Raw genomic sequence first — 24,497 nt, 5'->3', positions numbered from 1 at the left:
ATCACTGGCAACAGTAATCCAACAGTTTCCTCACTGCTGAGGATCGTGACCACACATGATTCGTTTCCATTTGGTGCGGTCATATGCGGAGTGGACCGCTCGGTACATGCACCCGCCTGCCGCCTTCTTGACCGAGTCAGACCACCTTGTTGCCCTATCCTGGGCACGTAGGCCGTCTATTTTACCAAGGATGATTTGTTTCTCCAGACCATGCTTTGTAGACCGCACGATGTGTCCAAAGAAACTAAGGGTTCTTTGACGGCAGACCTTAGATGATTACGAAATAATTATAATAAATAAGCTAACTTTAATATCAATATGTGTGTGACAACTATGCTCGATATTCGCTTAAGGACTTAATTGAACTTAAAGGGTTTGTCATTATTACTTTAATCAGCTTGCCATTATTTTTTCGACTCGCTTTATCTCAGATATTTTTAACTAGACATATAATTAATAATCAAAGCTAATAAATTAATGTATGTATTATTACTTTTTAGAATATTAAAATTTATATCTTTATTGTGTCATGATTATTTATTGTTTTATATGTATGTATGTCATCGTTAGATCACAATCTATCTAATGAGATTGTAAACTGTCGAAAGATTGTGAACGCTTATAAAACTTACAATAAAATACATACAATTTCGATACTTCATTATATATCGTTTAGATTATAATCATTAGATTATAATCTAACGGTATTAACAATTTTACGGCAACATGAATATTTGCTATCAATATCTATACTAATATCATAATTAGTTTTTTTTTTGTTTGTATGTAGGCGTAATCTCGGGAGCCACATTATTCCTGAGTGCCATACGGTTTAATTCTCTTTAGTAATAAATTGCTCCCTTGTGATGCCGTGTCGTGTCGCTAGTCCATTGACCAACATCGATGTATTACAAACTTCAAGTTATATCGACTAACTTCTTACTTTTCTTGTGTTAAAATTACAAGCTCATTATTAGTTCGTTCTTGACACATTACAAACTAGTTATCGCCTACGGCGTCACTCGTGTTTTAATGGTTGGCCTGAAGGTCACGTATAAAATCCTAGATCTTTTCGCTTGTTTCAAGCTTACTTCATACCAAATTTCATCAAAATCGGTTCAGTAGTTTGCAAAGCGTAACTGATAGACAAACAAAACGAAAAAAATTATAAAACTTAAAATGCGTAGGACAAACGCACATAAGGTTGTATGTATTAAGCCCGTATAATTATCTAGTCGAACCTGCGGCTTCACCCGTGCGAAATATATTAAACTTCATAGCGTACTAACTTTCATCCCCATTTAAACATTGATTGATTTCCCATACAAACTTCAACCACCATCACATCTTTCAGGAATGCTTTCCGTAATCAAATATGTACTTCCCTGAGAGACTATCTACCACCTACTACTATATACTATAATCGGTTAAGATGCACGCGTTCTAACCACTTGGCCATCTCGGCTCGAAATTCTTGATAACTACTCTAAAAGGGTTCAGTAGTTTAAGCATGAAGAGGTTTTTTAAGGTAAGGTAAGTGGTCACCATTACCCATAGACAATGACGCTATAAGAAATATTAACTATTCCTTAAATCGTCAATGCGCCACTAACCTTGGGAATTAAGATATTATGTCCCTTGTGCCTGTGGTTACACTGGCTCAAACTGGAACACAACAATTCTGATTACTGTTGTTTGGCGGTAGAATAACTGATGAGTGGGTGGTACCTACCCAGACGGGCTTGCACGAAGCCCTACCACCAAGCGAAGGTAATATTAGTATTAATATTAGAAAAGGTTTTATATAAAAATAATATAAAATAACATAAAATATAGATTTATAATGTTATAATACTAAATTGAGTAACATCCTCATTCCCAACACTATATGTTTCCTGGAAGACGTGACATGTATCAGGAAAGGACCATTTTCTTCCCACTGACGCGTCCGCTCAACATGTGGGCTTTATATTACATACACTAATAACAAAGTGACACCAACAGTCATAATCTAAATCGGTTGACCAATCAAAAATGAAATACGATATAATTTTTGAACATACGTAAGCAGAGGTCACCATTAGCCACCACTATCATACATGAGAAAGCTTGATGAAATCCTGTGAAGTCGCTGAAGAAACAAAGAGGGTTTGGCTGGTATTTTTGTGGTTGTTCCAGTATTTTTTTTATGTAATAGGTGGGTAACGAGCAGCAGGCTCACCTGATAGAAAGTGACTACCACCGCCCATGGATGGACATCTGCAACATCAGGGGGTTTCCTGGTGCGCTGGAGGGTTATAAGGGAAGTATAGGTTCTAAGCGTATCGGTTTGGAAAAGCCCGCCGCAGAAAGCTGGTACTACAGAGGTGTCACATACTTGCGTTATATGCGTTTTTCCAGCGACATAAAAGGTCATAACTGTCCATACATATTTGGACTGTAAGAAGTCTTTCGTTATTACAATACGACACCAACTTTGAAAACTAAGATGTTCCCATATGCCTGTAGTTACAAACTCCCTCACTCTTCAAAACATAGCACAATAATATTTATTGCTGTTTGGCAGTACAATATACGACGGTATCTACCCAGACACTAGGATTTATCTATACCCAAGTAATAAATAGTAACGAAATAAATTAACGTCAGAATTTAAGGTGCGTACGCATTGGAGGCAATTTAGCGTCTAGGCACGTCTTGCCCATTTGCTCGAACTCATTTCGATTTGAGGTATGCTAAACGGGGATCCATGGGCTGTCGGATTTTTGACAGTGTTTAAAGTTTCCTCAGTGTTGACGCTTCCTTGCATAGACGTGTATCCGAACACGTTCAAGGACGCGTTCGGATACTCGTCTAAGCAAGAAAGCGTTGTATCGGTGTTCACTTTTCACGTATGAATTTACTTTCATTTATATATCATGATAAACTGATACAGCGATATAATTTTTTAATTTTATGTTACTATGATACAAACTGTTGTATGTGTTTTGTACCCGACGACAGAGTTTGAGTAGCGTTGCATATGATCTGTGCACATCGAGGCAGCATCAGGAGCATTTAACTCATATGAAGCTGACCTGACCTTTATGTAGGAATAAGTTCGAAATACCCTATGTTAGTGAAATGTTACAAACTGTATATAACTGTATATTTCCCAATAAAAACGATTTTTTACGAATTGAAAGATACGACGGTACATTCACAAAGTCGGGTCAACGAAACTTTATATAGAATTAAACTATATAAGATCAACAACTCCAACTATCATCTCAACATCCGCCTTCTATGATCCCATTTTTAATAAGGGGAGTATATCTTCTTCCATACTCTTCTGTCTGACAACTTCTCACAAGTAACATTCTTTCCACCCATACAATCTTTCGATTGCGAGCTGAGATGGCCCAGTGGTTAGAACGCATGCATCTTAACCGATGATTGCGGGTTCAAACCCAGGCAAGCACACTTTATATATGTGCTTAATTTGTGTTTACAATTCATCTCGTGCTCGGCGGTGAAGGAAAATATCGTGAGGAAACCTGCATATGTTCAATTTCATCGAAATTCTGCCACATGTGCATTCCACCAAGCCGCATGAAATATGTTCTAAAGCCTCTCCTTAATGGAAGAGGAGGTCTTATCCCAGTAGTGGGAAACTTACAGGCTCTTATTTTACTTTACTATGCAATCTGTCATACAATCATCACATTTGCAACTAATATTAACTAAATTAATAACGTCACTATTCACATAAAAACCACATCAAACTGTAACGCAGCCAAACCAGGAACCACACAATACCATATCATCAAATCATTAACCAGTCACATTCATAAACACAGAGGGCATGAGTACAATGCGGCGGATTGAATGCACAATCGCTATATAGGTCGCTGTCATCGAACACGAGAAATATGGAAATGGTATCGATACTTTTAACTTTTTAAATAATCATCCCGTGCCTGTGTAAGTAAGTACTTTGCAAATTCGAAAGTCTAAATAAAAATAAATTTAGAAAAAATTAAATCTGAACACATTCATTAATTTAGTTCTTTTTTTTTTACTCCCGCGAGGTGGCGTTGCTGTTTAGTAGAACTTCTTACCAGTTACCGTTAATGTGCATATATTTTAAAGAAAAAAAATATTATCAAGAAAAAATTTTATCGTGAATCCTAACCTATAATCCTAACAATACTGATAGGCAATTATCTACCATCAGATCTGAAATGAACAGTGCACCTGACCTAACATAAAGAAGCCTACTTGAAGAAAAACACTTTGATTACGAAAAAGTTATGTAAACAAAATGATGTGCATTAAATATTATGCAACGATTAATACTTTTGGTCAAAACCTCATGCAATTATAATTGCCTTGAAACTATGTATCTACTTACACAATCATAGTGAAACAATTATCTCGTTATATTGTAGGATATAAAAAAAAATGTTTAATTAATTATTTTAATTATTAGGTGAACGGGATATTGGACCACTTGATGATGTGTCTATGAAACGGTTAACACTCCCCTTGACAAGGATGGAACACAATAAAATTGGGAAGGCACTACTTTACCACCATTTGATGGTCAAAGTTCCACTACTTATGGACATTGGCATTGTGAAAATATTAATCTATCTTTACATCATCCTTACGCCAGTAACCTTGAGAAATAATATAGTATGTCCCTCGTTCCTCTAATACAGCTCAGCCAATGTTCAAATTAGACATAAGAATATTAAGTATTGATGTTTGAAATTTGAATGAAATATATCATCATCATCATCAGCATCATTATCGACTATCAAATTGAATGATCTCATTTGAATTTCCAAATCAAATACTCTGATATGTTTATTGCACATACGTATCACAATTATGTATTTAAACCATGAGATTAGAATAATTACCGAAATTAATTATTACAGATTCAGATCTTAGGTTAGCAACATTAATATTTATCTCATTAAATAAAATAATGTACCAAATATAGAAACATAAGAAAATACAGAAAAAAATAATCTATTAATTAAATATCCATCTAAATGAGATCTAGAAGCAGAACTGCTTAGTTCTGATGTTTACAGTTAAAATGGTGAATCAGTCAATATGCAAATACGAGAAATTACGTCAAAAATATTGGACATTATTACTTACCATTGGGTGGTCTATTTGCTCGTGCACCCTATACAAATAAATAGAAGCCATTTCCATAAACATTCTGTTCTTAGAAACACAATGTAGAAGTGTTGCTGGGAATCATAATTTATGGATATGGCAATAATATGCTAAGCTATGATTATGTTATGGACATTGAATGTGCAATGTGGAACTATTGTCGGGAGAGATAATGTCTTCTGATTCGATATAACTACTGGAACGCAATTGTGATTTGGTTAATATGTAGCTATGGTATTATTGAAGCATAACAAGAGCTATATATGAATGTCTTTGAATAAGAAAATGTATATTGTTTGGACTTTCTCTCTATCGTCTATACAGAGCCCATGATTTAGTGCAAAGTAATAATGTTCAAGAGACGGCTTATGTTTAATATAACTAGGGTTCATTTATAAATATGATATTTAGAGAAACGATTGCATGAACTGTTATTTACATTTTTTTACTGCTAATGCTAAAGCTCTTCAATAGTTTCAAAACCAAGAAAAGAAGAATTTCTTTGACGAATTAAAGGGAAAAGTAAGTGCACTGTTAAGTCTTAGATAGTGAAATCTTGTAAAATAACAATTCGAAAATATTTATCAGAGCCTATTTCTGTATTATGTTCTGCAATACTGAACACCAACATTTATTTATGACACTTTACAAAAATTTATGAAGTTTAAGATACCTGCCTAAGGAGAGTCATTATCGTTAGTGATTCAAAAGAAGAATAAATAATAAGTGTCATCATAGCGATTGAAAAATGTGATCGCTAGAATAGAACCACTCCATCGATACATGGGTGTATTCCCAACAACGCTATCAGCATTTAACACCTCAACAGCTCGCACGCTAATGGATAAATAATGCGCCACCAAAATATTCCACCGAAAGGTCTCAAGCGAATTACAGTTTGTATTTATAATTTATCTCGTGTTTAGCCATGAAAACCTGTATTTGTTGGGCGAAAATCTTCCACATATTTATCGTATTGGAGAAGTTTTGCAAAGGAACAACGAGATTTCTCCTTAAAGAAAGGAAGTCCTTGGCACAGCAGTTGAATATTTACAGACTGTTACTAATTACAAGCATATAAACATTATATATTCATATTAGTATAAATAACAGTATTTTCTTTGGGGTTACTTATTTTAAATGTATCGAAATAAAATATCAAAGCATATGCGTTCGAATTCAAACCCATTGAAATATAAAAATGATAATCATGAAATCCAAATATAAACAAATGTGAATTAAAAAACAGTTACTCTATAAATCACGTAGAACCTCAAAAATCCTGTCTGGAGAATTTGACCGATTGTGTGACAGTTTAACAAAATGGTTAGTATGAAAACCTCGGTACGACATATTTATGGTATGGTCAATACCATACCATAAATATGTCGTACCGAGCATCAATATGCTGAGCTTGATTTCCATCAGATATACAAACGTTATTTGTATAAAATATCTTTTAACGATCAATTTAATATTTGAATTTATTTATAAAACAAAATTATATTCATTGACAAGTCTATCAAAGTAATTGTGATTGAGAGCTCTCATCTAATTCTGGTGCCCTCAAAATCAAAGACCTTATTTATTCAACATCGAAGAAATTTTTCACATTGATCGTTAAAATCTATCACCGGTCGGCAAAAGAAAGATAGAAGAAACGTCGAAAGAAATTCAATTAAGTAATTCTGTGAGATTATTTTAAGAAAAGAAAATGTCTGGGGAAAATCGCTTCGTCTAAGATGTTTCATAATGTAAAAAATACAATCTTCTAATACTCGTCTAATCTATAAAGCGAATTATTGACCCAAATGTTTTGCTTTTAAATGTCACGGCTTATGTTTTTTATTTTTGGAAAACGTAAAATACTACTGAACAAAAGTCGGTCATGGTGAATTGCCCTAACACAGGTGCACCTCAGTCTCATAGTTCGATGGTATGGCAATCTGTTTTGATGTAACGATCAGTCGGTGGGTGGTGGACTTTACGTCATGTCCAAGAAATTGAAGGGCAAACCTAACTCTGAGCTGATACCCTAAATTCCTTGATAGGAAAAAACTATTTACTGTTTATCATTTCATACAAACTTTAACACTATAATTTAATGCGAGATTACTCTTTCTGAAATATCAACTTGCAGATGAAGAATGCAAGAACGTCATACAATACTATATTGAATTCTATATAAATATGGAAAATGTTTACAATATAATACATTATAAGATATTATTATTAGGTATTTGGGTTTGCATATCTGAAATGTTAAAGCTATGTTCGATATTTGTATTGTCCCCTGTAATTATAAAATATCATATATGTATATCCAACAGATATACATTTTTTATCTCCAAATCTTCAAATTTCTCCAAATTCAAATATTTTTTTATTCGTCTGTATTTTTTAAACATATTTTTGTGCTTCAGTTCTACATCGTTTAGAACCGATTTGGAAAATTATTTTCTGTATAGAAGGGCGTACTTCCCGTTTGATCGCATTTGAATTTGAAGAAAAAATAACGCCTCTTAGGGTGCGAAACGAAAATACGGATGAATTTTTTTTTATGGGCTCCAATTTTATTTCTAATTTATTTTCTCAGGGTTTTATTTAAAGCCGGTTTATTTTGTTACAATTATATAAATCAAGTTATTAAATACGGGATATTTACCAAGTTTTTTTTTTTAATTTTAGTTGGTGCAGCTCCAAATTCGGGTCTCGTAAGCAAGACATTCGTAGATAATGTCCAAATATCGAGCTCCACCTACTAAAAATAAAAAATAATAAATATCCCATATTTAATAACTATAATAATGAAACTCAGCATGGTAATTGAAAATCTTATATAATTCAATTTGTATCGATCAATTGATTATTAGATAATAATTCAATTTGAGGTATCCAAGCTAGATACATGTTCGAGGTTGCGAGTCGCCTCGCAGATTGTCAATTACAAATCATCCTTCATCGAACAATCTTTTCATTTCGTCCGATAGAACCCCACAATCATTACGTCGATTTATTGTATTTATTGAACGGTTCCGTTTGTTGAAAATCAATCATTGCTGATTTATTTATTTTTTACATTACATTAACAGCTCTTCTCCCTTTAAGGAGAGGATATTATTAGTGGATATACATGTGGCCAAGTTTCGTTGAAACTAGACACGTGCAGGTTTCCTGACGATGTTTTCCTTCACCGCCGATCACGAGATGAATTATAAATATTAAATACTTCAAAATTCAGTAGTGCTTGCTTGATTTGAACCCGCAATTATCGGGTAAAATGCGACTAGGCCATCTCAGTTCGAATTATATTTGCGATCGTTTAAGCTGAGTCACAGAATATAAAACAAAAGACAGAAGAAGAACTTCACAATGAAGTCGAGAAAACATCTCAATCAATGATTTGTAATTGTCCAGTTAATGGACCTGGATTATAATCAGAGATCATGAATTCAAATGCGAAAAGGTGTTGATATTTAATTTGCATAATTAGTTTTTGTAATTCATCTCGTGTTTGCTAAGGAAAGCCGCTTCTTTCTGATGAAATTTTACTATTAAATATACATATATACGGATCAATATCGATGACCTCCGTGGTCGAGGAGTGTGTACACAAAAATTCTTGCGTATGCTACTCCGAGTTTTGGTTAGATTCCCAGCCGAGTCGATATGGAAAAAGTTCATTAATATTTTTGTCTTACGTCTGGGTGTTTTTGGTACTGTCGTTACTTCTCTTTATTATAACACAAGTGCTTTAGCTCCGTACATTGGGATCAGAATAATGTATGTATGTTGTCCTATATTATTTTTGTGGCTTAGGATATCGGGTTAATTATCTAAAACGCGCGAGAAGAAGAGACAGATGTACTTTTATATGATACATGCCAAACTTCCTACAAACAGGGAAATATTAGTGTATGAATTAATTACAACTCATTCATAATTTGCATATTGTGGTTACACTCAGCGTCTAGTAATGAATATGCACAAGACACAGACCATTAATGCAGATATTCTATGCTATTATTTAAGGTCAGTGTTTGTGTATTCTAATATCACGAACATCTCTACTAATATAATAAAGAAGAAAACTTTGTTTGTTTGTTTGTAATGAATAGGCTCAAAAACTAATAGACCTATTTAAAATATCTAAATAAATCTTCCACTATTTGAAAGCTACATTATTCACGAGTAACATAGGCTAAATTTTAGTTTGGATAAAATAGGTTCCGTAAGATATTTGGGGTGTTCGGATACAATGTGTAAAAAATCAACCAAGATCTTCTTACTTCTATTTTTTTTATGGTATAGGTTGGTGGATGAGCATATGGGCCACCTGATGGTAAATGGTCACCATCACCCATAGACAATGACGCTGTAATAAATATTAACTATTCCTTACATCGCCAATGTGCCACCAAGCCACCAACCTTGGGAACTAAGATGTTATGTCCCTTGTGCCTGTAGTTACACTGGCTCACTCACCCTTCAAATTGGAACACAACAATACTGAGTACTATTATTTGGCGGCAGAATAACTGATGAGTGGGTGTTATTTTACCCAGACGGGCTTGCACATAGCCCTACCTCCAAATATGTTTTATTTTTATGGGTTTTTCTTTTGAGATAAGCAATCCTGTCACAAATCCGTAATCTACTTTGACGAAGTCACGGGCAGAAGCGAGTCTATTATAAAACGAGAAATTATCAATGTGTGTGATATAATATCACCGGTTCGGTCAAGTGGCCTCTTTAAACGCTATAGATCACAAGCTCTGAGCTAAATCCCAAATCGAGGCATTAAGGATAATTGGGTTTTTCTACTTCAGGTCAAAGCGTAAATGTGGCCAGTTACACTCTCGTGGCTCGTTAAATACGTAAAAGAGTTGTCTGACCTCGATTTTTCGATTCTAGATTGTCAACGGACTATAGAGATATAAATAATCTGACTTTGCTGCCGTACATTTAAACGCGATAGAATCTTTTGCGTTAGTTGATTAACATGCATATGAATAAGATAGGCCTTTTATTCGGTTGGGATAACTATATGTTCCAACTATGCGTAAACCGTTTTTGAAAAAAATCTCATCAACGCTGTGTGTGTGTGAGCTGTGATGGTCCAGAAATAAGTACAAGTACAAGATACACAAGTCAGCACTATTAAATTTATGGATTTGATATTGTATATTTATAATGAGAAATAAAGTGCGTCAAACGTCCAAATTCCATAAAAGAGAAGAAGAAAGGCTTGTGATTAACACGCTGATATTCGAATAAAAATTCCAAATGATTTCTTCAAATCAAAACCTTTTAAAGGTTGCTGGTCGTCAAATCAAAGCAGATTTTATTGAACTTCTTTTAAGAAGTTATTTAGTACGGGATGTATATCATGTTTTTTATTTTTATTTGGTGTAGTTCGATATTTCGACATAATTTACGAATGTTTTGTTCACGAGACTCAAGTTTGCGGGTAGATTGACGGCGTTAGAAGTTTAGAGCGCATAGAGTCGAGACTTGTAATAATATAAATAACCATGTTGATTTAAAATCTCTTATAAGCATTACATTTCATTATGAGACAAAAAAGCATCGAATGAACGATATAAGTTCGCAGCATTAATCTTGAAATGATGTTTTAAGACAAACAGTAAATTTATAAAACATTTATAGAATAGCATGTATATTTGTTAAAAGTGACTCAAGTCATCGTAATTATATCATTAACATAGTTATATATCATTCATCATACACGATAGAGGTAGTCATGTCACGTGCGACTCCATCCGGGTCTTATCCATTCACCAGATATTCTTGCTTTGCATTATTAAACTGTTTGAAAGGTGAATGAGCCATTTTATATCCACCACAAAGATCATCAAACCCTTCCAGCATTCAAGTTGTGCAAATTCGATGAGTTAAATGTATAGCATAGCAATAAATATATTAATACCACCCGCCCCAGACGGGTGCAATACTGATACTATTTATACTACAGAATTTGTTTATTTATAACACAAAATAATCTTCTAAATTGATCAGTGTTGGTGACGAATATTTTCTTACTGTACAACACATTATAAAAAAACGCTATAACTTTGTGTATGTAGTGTGTCTATGTCTGTTATTTAATATTTAAGCTAGTTATACTATATACAAGTGTATATAGTATAAATAACAAAAAAACATACACAGAGACAGACAGCGGTAAGCGGCTTTGTTTTATACTATGTAATAATAAGTCTTTCATTTGACACTGTTGGCCTCTTGGTGGTAACATTGGCGTTTTGAGAATTATTAACTATTCCTTACATAGCCAATTTGCCACCAACCTTGGTGACCAAGACCTTGGTGGTGATTGTCCCTTGTGCCTGTGTAATACAGATCCAATCACCCTTCCACACAGCAATACTAAGATTACGAATGTGATTTATCAGTAAAATATATGACAAAGCTGTTTTCACCAATGCTGTGTTAAATTTAATATTAACATTACGTTTATCAATAAACATGATCTAACAATAATACGAATTTATAAAGAAGAAATATCTGGAATCGATATCGTATTGATGGGAAATACGACAGGACTTAAGCTTCTGCAATCATTTTTAAATGCTGACTTTTTAACTAACATTTATGTATATGGGAATTGAATAACCCTTTTACACGGCTTGCAATATCCGCAGCATGTTGCAGTAAAACAATGGATATATTGACAGCGTGGCTTCTTTTCGTTTAGTTTCAGCTGAGATTTTATTGCTTTAACGATTTATTTATGGCAGCTTGAAATGTTTGCATCGTGATTTGTTTTATGTTATAGGGGACAAACGAGTAGGAGGCTCACCTGATGGAATGCGATCACCACCGCCCATGGACACCTGCAACACCGGGGGGCTTGCAGATGCGTTGGCGACCTTTGTGGAAGGCTTGTGGTGTACGTTCTTTTTTTGAAGGTTCCCAAATCGTATCTGTTCGGAAAAATCGCCGGCGAAAGCTAGTTCCACAGAGAGGTTGTGCGAGGTATCATGATATAACAACAACAGCCTGTAAATTTTTTCCTGCTGACCTATTCTCCTTTTGAGAAGGTTTGGAACATATTCCAGTGCGGGTTGATGGATTTACATGTGGCAGAATTTCGTTTATATTAGACACATGCAGGTTTATTCACGATGTTTTCCTTTACCTCCAAGCATGAGATAAATTATAAACACTAATTAAAAATATGAAAATTGTGGTGTTTGTCTGGGTTTGAAACCGCAGCTATCGATTAGACTGTACGCGTTATTACCAGTTGACCGTTTCGGCTCTTGTCATGATATATTGTTATTTAATTGTGATCTAGGAACAGCTAATTTTGATAGGAAAACGACCAGTAGTGTTACTTGAGTTTTTGATACTTCGTCACCAAATTAGTTAACCCTGCCCTATTTTTGGCTTCAAAATAATAAAGTTTAAAGATTAAATCTAATACCAGTTATAACAGATTAAATCCAAATACGCTGTACCTGGTAATTATAAAACCTTTGATATATCAAAATCAAGATAGATATAATATTTTGTTGGATTCATTAAAATACAATTTAAATCCAAAATTTTACTTAAAAGGAAAATTTCTATCATAACTGTTCTTTGATCCTAAACACTAATCTTTTGATCATTATGAATGCTATCGAAAGTAATTGCCTCTTTCTCGTTAAACTCAACGCTCATATCCAGATATCATAGCAATAATGTCATTAAGATTTTTAATAGCTTATTAATTCAAATATGATCCTCATTGCGAACGCTGAGTACGATAGTCGGCACGTGTTATGAATTAAAATTGCACTTAATCATGTATTTTATCAAGATTAAAATTTCAATAATATTATTATTGTTATATATTATGGGTAAGTATTATTTATTGTTAATTCGTTTTACATATTTTAATACGCTTGCATTTGGTTTGATTCTTGGAAGTAAGGACTTTACTTTGCATCTGGTTGTAAAATCAACATATTCTTTATTCAAGTAGGCTTTTATGAATCATCATTTAACAACTATATTCATTGAAGCTACCATCGGTTCGGATATTAATATTCATTATTATTAATTAATTAATATTTTATCGAGACGAAACTGCTAGAGACACGGTAGTTACTCTTTTTCAACATTTATAATTATTTATATTATCCAATAATTTATAGTAGTAGTTAAAACCCGCTAAAAGTACTTGCATAGAATGCAACAAATCTCTCGACTGGCTAGTCCGAAGTTGCCTGACAAGGGTGCGTTAAGTTTGAAGAGTGCACTGGCTAAATTTGCCTCCAAATGCTGAAGAAGACCAGGGATATGCTATGCACATGCTAGTTGGATAAAGCGATTATCTAAAGCTGTGGTCCTCGTAGGCTGTCCAGCAGACGAATTTCACGAATGTATGGGAAAGAGATCCCGTGGAAACAATACGAAACTACGGGCACAAGATTTCACATCACAGTTGCCATTCTTAGAGACCAATTGATGATTGATATTGAGGATCTCCGTGGTCGAGTAGTGTGTACACCAACCCGAGATCCCGGGTTCAATTCCCAGCCGAGTCGATTCGAAGTTCATTGTGTGTATTTGTGGTCCGTCATTATTTCTGATTTTCTATAACACATGTGCTTTAGTGAGCTGAGATGGCCCAGTGGTTAGAACGTGTGCATCTTAACCGATGATTGCGGGTCAAACCCAGGCAAGCACCACTATATATATACATATGTGCTTAATTTGTGTTTATAATTCATCTCGTGCTCAGCGGTGAAGGAAAACATCGTAAGGAAACCTGCATGTGTCAAATTTCATCGAAATTCTGCTGCATTCCGCCAACCCGCATTGGAACAGCGTAGTGGAATATGTTCGAAACCCTCTCCTTAATGGAAGAGAAGGCCTTATCTCAGCAGTGGGAAATGTACAGGCTGTTACTTTAGTTTACTTTACTTTAAGTGCTACTAACATCGGGATCAGAGCAATGTATGTGATGTTGTCCAATATTTATTTATTTATATTCATTTAATTTACATTCGTCCTTATTTCCAAGACCATTTTGTAGGCGTTTGTATATATTTACGTTTTTAATGTAAACTATACATAACATAATGATGAAGTGGAAGCTTCTTATTTATATAAACCGGTTTCACTTACACCTATACACCGCATAATAATTTTACCCACAACGTAACATATTTCCTTATAATTAATTAATTATGTAAATAGTATGTAAGTTTATTGTATTTTGTTTTTATTGGTATATAGTCATTATTATGTGTATTACAGTTATTTATTTTGTACTTTTATATAATAAATGCGAAATTTAACGTGATATATTTTTACAAATTTCGAAAAGTATAACTAGTTTTGTTTTGATTTAATTTCATTGTAAACCTATGATGTCTGTTTTGAATGTTTTAAATTTGTTTCCTTTTTTTCTTTACTTCTATACTTATCTTATAAATATGAGAGTCTGTCTGTCTGTCTGTCTCTCTTTCACGATCAAACCAATGAACCGATTTTGATGAAATTTGATATAAAGCAAACTTGAACTCCAAGATAGGATATAAACTACTTTCTGTCTAACATACTCGTATCAAAAAATCAAAATCAAAATAAACTTTATTCAAGTGGGCTTTTACAAGCACTTTTGAATCGTCATTTTACAATTAAGTGAAGCTACCACCGGTTCGGAAAGTACCTACCGAGAAGAACCGGGAAGAAACTCAGTAGTTACTCTTTTTCAACATTTAAAAAAAAACAGTAATGTTAGGTAATACAATTATTTAAATTAATATATCCTGCCTGGAAGTCAACGGGTATTAATTGCACGCCTTTTTATCATCTACAAAATCTTGTATCGAATAATACGTATGATAACCGGCCCCTAAAACGCCAGCGAAGCCGCGGGCTATCAATGATATTCTGATGTAGTATTAATATTAACTTCGGTCCGTAACAATTAGCAATAGTGGAAAGGGATCAGATAGGAGATAGTGATCTGTTACTGATTGCACACATCTACGTGATTGAAAATGTCAAAGCAATACATTAAACGTATATTTAAATGAGATACTTGTCTCTTTAAATATAGAACAGTCACGAATTACACAAATTAATTTAATCTATATTAATATTATAAATGTGAAAGTAACTATATCTGACTGTCGCTCTTTCACGGCTAAATCAACAACAACAACAGCCTGTAAATTCCCACTGCTGGGCTAAAGGTCTCCTCTCCCTTTGAGGAGGTTTGGAACATACTCCACCACGCTGTGCCAAAGCGGGTTGGTGGAATACACATGTGGCAGAATTTCTATGAAATTTGTCACATGCAGGTTTCCTCACGATGTTTTCCTTCGCCGCTGAGCACGAGATGAATTATAAAGACAAATTAAGCACATGAATCAGCGGTGCTTGCCTGGGTTTGAACCCACAATCATCGTTTAAGATGCACGCGTTCTAACCACTGGGCCATGTGGAATCCCGGCTAAATCAAAGAACCGAATTTGATGAAATATGGTATAAGGCAAACTCCGAGAAAAGACATATGCTACTGTTTTAACCTAACTATTATCCTTAAACGGAAGCAAAGCTGCGGGTGACTACTAGTAGATAATTATTGACACTGTCAATTAAATTGTTCTTTATTCAAATGGTATCAATCAATTAAATTGTTCTTTATTCAAATAGTCTTATAAAATCATTTTTGAATCACCATTTTACAATTTTAAATCAAATTCAAAGCTATTGCTGCAAACAATTAAAACGACTTAAAAATATCAGATAAATTAAAACAAATCTTTAAAAAATCTGCAATAAATAATACTTTACTTATTATGATTTTATGTTGTGTTTTATGATCAATGACAGTTTTAAAAAAAACACTAATGGTACAATTTTCTTATTCAATTAATCATAAAGTTTGTTATATATAGACGTATAAAGTTGACCATTTGACACGCATTTTTAGAACTAAATTATTTAATTATTATAGACATTTTACCAATTGATTGAATTCATTGTTGAGTTAAATTTATTTTTCCCGTAGACTGCGTATGTTTTGTATCCCATTTTACTTTAATATTCAACTAGCTGATTCAGTTGATTTACTCTCGCGAAATTTATGAGACACAAAATTCCAACCCTCGTTTCATCCCCTTAAGGGAGCCGTTTCATACAATCCGTTCTTAGCAAAAATGTCTACACCCTATAAGGAAACAAATTCCTAGTTTGTAATTTTAATTTTTTGATGAAAGATCGTTGAAATAATTATTTTGTTAGTATGTAGGAGATATTAAAATGGATAATTTCACATTTATACTATTACTAGTAATTGCCCGCAGCTTCGCCTGCGTGATAGGAGTTGGTTATCGCACGTAACAAAGTGGGTTATCCTTCCTTAGAGTTAACGATACCTAGAAGCACAATTTCATCAAATTCTGTTCAGTACCTTAACTGTGACCAAGTAATTGGTATCTCATACCTGATTTTAATTCGTATATCCTCTATTTGTATATTTCCTTTGTCATGTCAAATCTCTCGCTCGTGCTGTGTATTTTGAAGTTTATTCTTGAAAATATATCGATCAGTAGAGTGTATATTCACAATACTTATTTGATAAATAATTGATTATTATTTTTCATTTTCATTTCTAGTTCACGCGTTTGGAAAACCTCAAAGGCCTTTACCGTTTCCTCATTTGACGGAATTCGAATTATCCGATATTGGCAAGCCAGTGCATGTATTTGAAGGCATTGATTACGATCTCCTGCCAGATGAATTAAGAAATGAATACCACGACTGTTACAGCGAACAATATAAATGTATCCGTTCGAGGTGAGACTTTGATAATACTAGCTGTGCCTGCGACCTTGTACGCGTTTGGATTTAATAAAAACAAAATATTCATGTAGCCTAAGTTACTCCCTATTATATCAGTTATCTGCCAGTGAAGGTCCCGTCGAAAACGGTCCAGCTGTTCGGGAGATTAACAGGAACAGATAGACCGAAAAAATTGTAAAAATGGTATATGTACCGGGTATAAATACATGCATTGAGTAAAAAGGGCTATTTTAATTAATTACAAACAGACACTCCAATTTTATTATATGTATAGATTAATACATGGAATAGGAGCCGTGCAGTTTCAAACTTACATTATTCTGGAGCGAGTTTACTGCACTGTTAACAATATGCTATTGTCATTCGTATGACGTTTGTAAAATTTTACAAAATTCTGCTACACGAGTTATGTATTCATAAGCGCCAAGCGCGGAAATGAAACAGACAAAAAAGCGAGCCATTTAGAATCAGTCACTGATTGTAAATGGCTTATCTTATAATAATAAGATAGATAGAAGATAGATAGATATATAGAAGAAGATAGATAGAACAATACAACATCACATACAATGATGCCAATGTAAGTAGCTAAAGTACTTGTGTTATGAAAAATCAGAAGTAACGACGTTACAAACACCCAGATAAACAACATGGAATACTAATGAGCGAGAGATAATTTTTCTTCATGGACTCGCCTGGGAAACGAACCTGGAACCTCTGAGTGGTGTACCCATGAAAATCGGTGTACACAGCACTTGACCACGGACGCCAGTATTTATTATTTTAAAGAATAATTACAAAGTGGATTTTGTAAGTCGATTGATAAGGGAAATTAAATGTGTTGATATTGATGTCAGTTTAGTCTATTGGACACAAAACCGCTCATATCGTTGGGCGGGAATCGCCGTATTAGTTTGTAAAAGCATTCTCAAGGAGAGTAGTAAAGGAGCAAGCGGTCAAACCTACCATTTCAGTAATGTTAAACTAATAAACATCATACATTTTGATCAGTATGTAATTGTATTTCCTGTAACTAACCGTAAAAAAGGGTGTTAACCTTTTTTTAACATTTAGTTTTAATCAATTGTGGCATTTTATAATTTTTCTTTTAGGCAGATCTTCTACTTGGAGTTTTTTCTTTATTATTTGCATACATAGACATTACATACCCATACACATAACCGATGGTAACTGCACTGAATTGTTAAATGATGATTCAATGGTGCTTGAAAATACGTGTTTATCTCTCTCTGTGTGTGTGTGTGTGTGTGTGTGTGTGTGTGTATGTGTGTGTGTGTGTGTGTGTGTGTGGGTGCGCGCGCGTGTGTGTGTGTGTGCGTGTGTGTGTGGGTGTGTGTGTGTGTGGGTGTGTGTGTGTTAATGATTTAGTTTATTTTGTTATCGTATTTCATTACTAATAATAAATGTATTTTACATTCTTTTCCATTAGATCTCAACATACCCCAGTCTGTGGTTTCGATTCAAGAGACAGATATTTCAAAGAATACTTTAGTCAGTGTGAACTTGATTTACACAATTGTCTTAGTATGACGGAACGTGGACTTCCAATGTATGGGAAAGGCATGAAGGATCGTATGTATAAAACATTTTTTTCAACCGTTTCACAAATTCAAATCATTTGTAAAAATATATTGATAAAGAAGATGGCTTCTAAATACAAGAATAGAATAGAGTTAATACTTGTTGACCTACAAGCTGAAAATTTTACATGCATATGTAAATTGTATTTAATTAACATGATTGCATTTTTAAATGTTGGAAAACAGTAACCAGAGCTTCTTGTCGGTTCTTCTCGGTAGAATCTAATTTCCGAACCGGTGATTGTTTGGTATGGCGATTTAAAAGTGCTTATAAAAGCCTGCTTTATTAAAATATACTTTTTATTTTAGCGCATTTATTTTTAAAATTTTAAAAGGCCTAATTTACATTATGGTTTTCCATGGTTAATGTTTCTAGTCTGGTTACATATCACCATGAAAACAAGTATACTCTACTCCTGTCTTTAAAAAAACCTACCGTATATAAAAGTACGCCATAAAAAGCGCCGTGGAATACGTAACAATCATTGTAATTGGAATTTTGGTTGAAAAGTGTTATATTAAAACCATTTAGGTACCACCCACTCATCAGTTGTTCTACCGCCAAATAACAGTAGTCAGTATTGTTGTGTTCCGGTTTGAAGGGTGAGTGAGCCAGTGTAACTACAGGCACAAGGGACATAATATCCTGGTTCCCAAGGTTCTTACAGCGTCATTGTCTATGGTGACCACTTACCATCAGGTGGCCTATATGCTCGTTAACCAACCTATACCATAAAAAAAAAACAACAATTACATTGACATTATGTATGAGTATCATAGTTATCATTAAAAAATTTAAGCAGATATCAGACAAACTTTAGTCCAAAATGTCTATCTTTGACCAATATTTGCTTGGTGCCACCCCTTCATCAGATATTATACCGCCAAACAACAGTACTTAGTATTGTTGTGTTCCAGTTTGAAGGGTAAGTGAGCCAGTGTAACTACAGGCACAAGGGACGGAAAATCTTAGTTCCCAAGGTTTGTGGCGCATTCGCGATGTAAGGAATGGTTAATTTTTCTTACAGCGTCATTGTCATCAGGTGGCTTTTTTGGTATAAACATGGCAGTAATTGCAATAATTCTCCCGATGTTTTCCTTGGCGACGGAGTACGAGTCACTAGTGTTAACCCTGATCTGAAGTCGCGGTCTTCATTCAAAGTGTCATATATTTAGCCTCGTATCTGATTATAGATTTCCAAATATCGTATCAACTCATTAATCTTGTACATGTATCTTCTTTTGAATGTTTTATTCGCAAGCACGTTTCTGTAGCAAAATTTATACAATGTACATATATTATAATGTTTTACCAAATATTTGTTTTAACTTGAACACATTATTTTTTTACCAAAATAAAATGCTACCTTACTCCATTTGTATAGCTGTGTTCCAGTATGAACGGCGACTCAGAGATGGCCCAGTGGTTAGAACGCATGCATCTTAACCGATGCTTACGAGTACAAACCCAAGCAAGCACCACTGGATATTCATGTGCTTAATTTGTGTTTATAATTCATCGCGTCCTCGTCGGTGAAGGAAAACATCGTGAGGAAAGCCACATGTCTAATTTTATAGAAATTCTGCCAAATGTGTATTCCACTAACCCGCATTAGAACAGCGGGGTGGAATATGTTCCAAACCTTCTCCTCGAAACGAGAGAAGGTCTTAGCACAGCAGAGGAAAATTGGCAGGCTGTTGTTGTAGTACCAGACTACGGCCGTATTACTAATCAACTATTAATAAATACTTTTAAGCTTGAATAGTTTCAGATTTTTGTTTCTCTTTGGTGTGCTTCACAGGTTTAATTTTTTTCATGGGCGAAGGATACAGATGTGAAATCATCGGTCGGAGTGGTGACGTAACCACTGATATTTCCCTAAAGGAATAACTATTAGATATAACTATAATTAAGAAAGTTATTTTTCTGTTATCATATTTTAATTCATATCAAATTATCGTTATGAAGGGTAATAAAATTATTGAATTATAAGAACTGATATTTTTTTTAAATTAGGTTTCATTGTCCAAAGGTACTGACAATTATTTGAAGTACATATAACCTCAACCTCTTTGGAAATAATGGATACGATAGAATATATACGTCATAACTGATATGAAATATGACCACCAAAATTTTACCTTTGCTTTCGTGAGTCAAGAAACACTGCTCATAATTTTAAATTATTGTAGACCGTATTTTCGTAAAGTAAAAAGTAGCATATTTAATTACAAAGAACCTAAAAAGTTTTATATAACTAATTAATACACCATCGTCACTACATATATAGATAAATTAAATTAAAAATTAAAAAAAAAACCCTACCAAACAAGACAAATTCAATGAGCCCAAACTCGATGGGTTTACTAAAAAGCAGTCCAGGACTACTTCTTCTATCTTCGAACCCTAACAGCAGACCAGCTCAGTAGTTCCAGAAGACAGTGTTTCAAATGTCAGATCCCATATATGATTGCAAGCAAGAGCGTGTAACATTCGTATCATACCTAACAAACGACCTGATGACCTTGAAGACCTGAACCGATTTCCATCAAACATAGCTAAGAACACTCTTGACTGATATACCTTTCAAACAAAAAAACTGCATTAAAATTGGATCATTCGTTTGAGAGCTACGATGCCAAAGACAGACACATACACATTTACACAGACACGTCAAACTTATAACACTCCATCGTTTTTGCGTCGGGGTTAAAAAGAAAGTCCCCCGGCCCCGTTTGTCTGTTTGTATGTCCCCGATAAACTCCGAAACTACTGAACAGATTATCGGTGCGATTTTCACTAATAGACAAAGTGATTCATGAGGATTGTTAAAGATCATTAATTAAAAGGTAAAAAATGAAATCGCCAGGGATTATTAATTTCAATGATAAAGTTATTTCAATGTTAAACAAAAAAATATATATGAATAATCTTATGCCTACCCGTTCTAAGCCGGGATGGTCAGCTAGTTCGTCATTAATTATGATTTGCCACGTGACTGCGAAATTACGATAAATGTTCCAAGCAACATTTTCCTGTTCCATTCTGAAACGCAATTTCAATACCGGAGCTTAAATTGAATCCAGTCGCTAATGTGCCAATAAGGCGATAAGTTGAATCTATAAAATTTTTGTCTCATTACTTCAAGTATTTGATATTCCTGGATTTATTCTTTTCTGCTTAAATTTCCGTTATCATTTTTGCACTTATGCATTACGCATTGTAAAACAAAGTCGCTTACTGCTGTCTGTTCCTGTGTAGATATAAATAAATAAATAAATTTAACAGATATAAAATGTAGGGACGGTTTGTATTGTCTAATTACAAAAGCTATTACTACATTACTCTGATCCCAATGTGAGTAGCTAAAGCACTTGTGTTATGGAATATCAGAAGTACCGACACTACCACAAATACCCAGACCCAACAACATAGAAAAGTAATAAACTTTTTCTACATTGACTCGATCGGGAATCGAACCTGGAATCTCGGAGTGGCGTACCCATGAAATCCGAGGTACATACGTTGAACTTCGTATATATAATGACATTCTGTAGTATATTTAATATTAGTATTACACACGTGCAAGTAAATCTCCTCTGAAGCAGAAGACTTAGGTTTTATTCAACTAAACTATTTAAAAAAATATTTGAAGTTTCCTGTCATAAAGTATCAAAATATATTAATTATATCCTTATCACTACAATTCCCTTAAAAATATTACAAGATATTTGTACCTGTTAAGAAACCGGATGTGTTGTCAAAGTATGGATCGGATGAATGTTTAAAACTAATTTCGTGTAGATAATAAACAAATAAACAACTCATTCATTCTCAATAGTGGATCCGTTCACTCACCGCTAACTTCCAAGCGTCAGTAGCGCTGATGTATTGATGTTCCTGTAAAAAACGATTAATAATGTTATTAATATCATAATTAATGACTGTAATTACTCATATTACAAAACTAGGGTATATTGTAGAGCAAAGAAATTTTGAAAAAAAAAAATTGAAATGTATTTAATTTTAGTTGAATTAAAAGTAATTTTATATTTTTAATAGCGCTGCCCGTGACTTGCGTCTGTGCGGCACGTTTGAATTTAACAAAAAAGTTATTGTTTATTTTACAGATCTTACTATAACTTATTATTAAAAGTAGCTTAAGTTACTCCTTATTACATCAGCTGATAAAAGTTCCACCAAAAGGGGCTCCAGCTTTCCAGAGCAGACAGAGATTTTAAAAACGTTATGTTGGTATTTCTACCGTGTATACATACATAGCATTTAGAAAAAGTGATCTTGATAACAAAAAGTCATTCAAATTTGATTATATATATGTATAGAATAAGAACGCTCAAGGCATGTTAGTTGATTACCTGTGTTTTTTAGGCGCGAATTCAATATGTATTAGACACTAAAATAAATAATACCTTGTCAATAGAAACTGCAAATAATTACAACTGAAATTTGTTATTTTTAAACGAGATTTTTTTGTTGGCTTTGTTGGCCTGTGTACAACCAACTCATCCAATATTGGTCCCCCAAACTTAGTAGTGTTGTGGCTTGAAAGGTGCCTATGGAAATCTTAGTTCCGATAATTGGTGGTAAGTTGGCTATGTAAATAATGGTTAATTAACCAACAGCCCCAATGTCTATGGGCGTTGTTGACTTAAGATAATGTTTCCAATTTACTCGTGTACCAAGTTATTTAAAAACCAGGTACTAGATGGAAATTCAATCACGCAATTAACTTTCATATTCACATTTTATTTCTTTTCAAGATACTCGTATATCTGTTGATAATAATAATGGTTCAATACAAGATTATACAGACGATAAAAAAGCATGGAATTAATACTTGTTCATTTCCAGACAGGATCATATAATATACGAGTGTATTCAACTAACATGACTGTATTTTTAAATTTTAAAAAATATTAACTTTTTTTTTAATGGTATAGTTTGGCGAACGAGCATATGGGCCACCTAATGGAAAATGGGCACCATCACCCATAGACAACTCGGGAACTAAGATGATATATCCCTTGTGCCTGTAGTTACACTGGTTCACTCACCCTTAAATCCGGAACAAAACAATACTGCGTACTGTTGTTTGGCGGTAGAATATCTGATGAGTGGGTGATACCTACCCAGGCGAGCTTGCACAAAGCCGTACCACCAAGTAACTACTGTGTGTCTTGCTGGTTCTTGTCGGTAAAATCTACTTTCCAAACCGGTGGTAGCTTCACTTAATATAGTTGTTAAATGACGATTTAAAAGTGCTTGTAAAAGCCTACTTGAATTAAGTATAGTGTGATATTGATTTTGATTTTCAATAATTATCAAACTATATCTTTTGACATGTTCAGTTCTGATTGGTTACACTAAAGTATTTGTATATTCACACACACAAGCTTGCACACACACAAGCTTATAAATGTCTAAATTTGAGAAGCAGCAATTTCGATAAAAGGTCTTAAGTGACATCGGATAATGAGCTCGTAAGCCGATTACTTGATATTGATACAGCGACTTTAATTCATAGATAGTTTATTTTGCTTTGAGCTTTATTTACTTTGAAAAATACTTTATATCTATTTTCTAAGTGTAGGTATATATTCGTTTGTCCTGTCTGACTATACAAGGAAATTCAGAACAAGTAAGTATAGAAAGCTGTTTTTTTACTATTTTAAACATCAGCTATGAAATAAATAGTAATAAATAAGTATGCATTTGAGGGGTATGCTTTGCCCCTCTTTCAACTAAACTTTTAAGGAATTTTGGGGCTTCAAAGTAGTGATATGTAATTAGTATAAATTAAAATACTTGACAAAATATTAATTAAAAAGGGCAATAATAATTTGTCCCAC

At 33.9% G+C, this 24,497-nt stretch overlaps 2 protein-coding genes across 3 annotated transcripts in view; one reads left to right on the top strand and one right to left on the bottom strand.

Annotated features, from left to right (window-relative positions):
• Nucleotides 1–24,497, bottom strand: part of LOC124539751 (octopamine receptor beta-2R) — a 232,404-nt gene that overhangs the window by 131,006 nt on the left and 76,901 nt on the right. For both annotated transcript variants that reach the window (XM_047117096.1, XM_047117095.1), the window contains exon 2: nucleotides 22,486–22,527. The gene's annotated coding sequence lies outside the window, so the exon portion shown is untranslated. The remainder of the gene's footprint in view (nucleotides 1–22,485; nucleotides 22,528–24,497) is intronic.
• On the top strand, nucleotides 16,711–20,586 carry LOC124539610. Its single transcript, XM_047116904.1, has 4 exons — nucleotides 16,711–16,735; nucleotides 16,839–17,019; nucleotides 18,476–18,618; nucleotides 20,429–20,586. Exons 1-4 carry the CDS (start codon nucleotides 16,711–16,713, stop codon nucleotides 20,515–20,517), a joined length of 438 nt encoding a protein of 145 aa, XP_046972860.1. The 3' UTR covers nucleotides 20,518–20,586.

The sequence above is a fragment of the Vanessa cardui genome, chromosome 23 (genome assembly GCF_905220365.1).
Source record: "Vanessa cardui chromosome 23, ilVanCard2.1, whole genome shotgun sequence".
Taxonomy (NCBI): Eukaryota; Metazoa; Arthropoda; class Insecta; order Lepidoptera; family Nymphalidae; genus Vanessa; species Vanessa cardui.
Note: the sequence above shows the minus strand (reverse complement) of the source record. Positions and strands in the feature narration are given on the sequence as shown.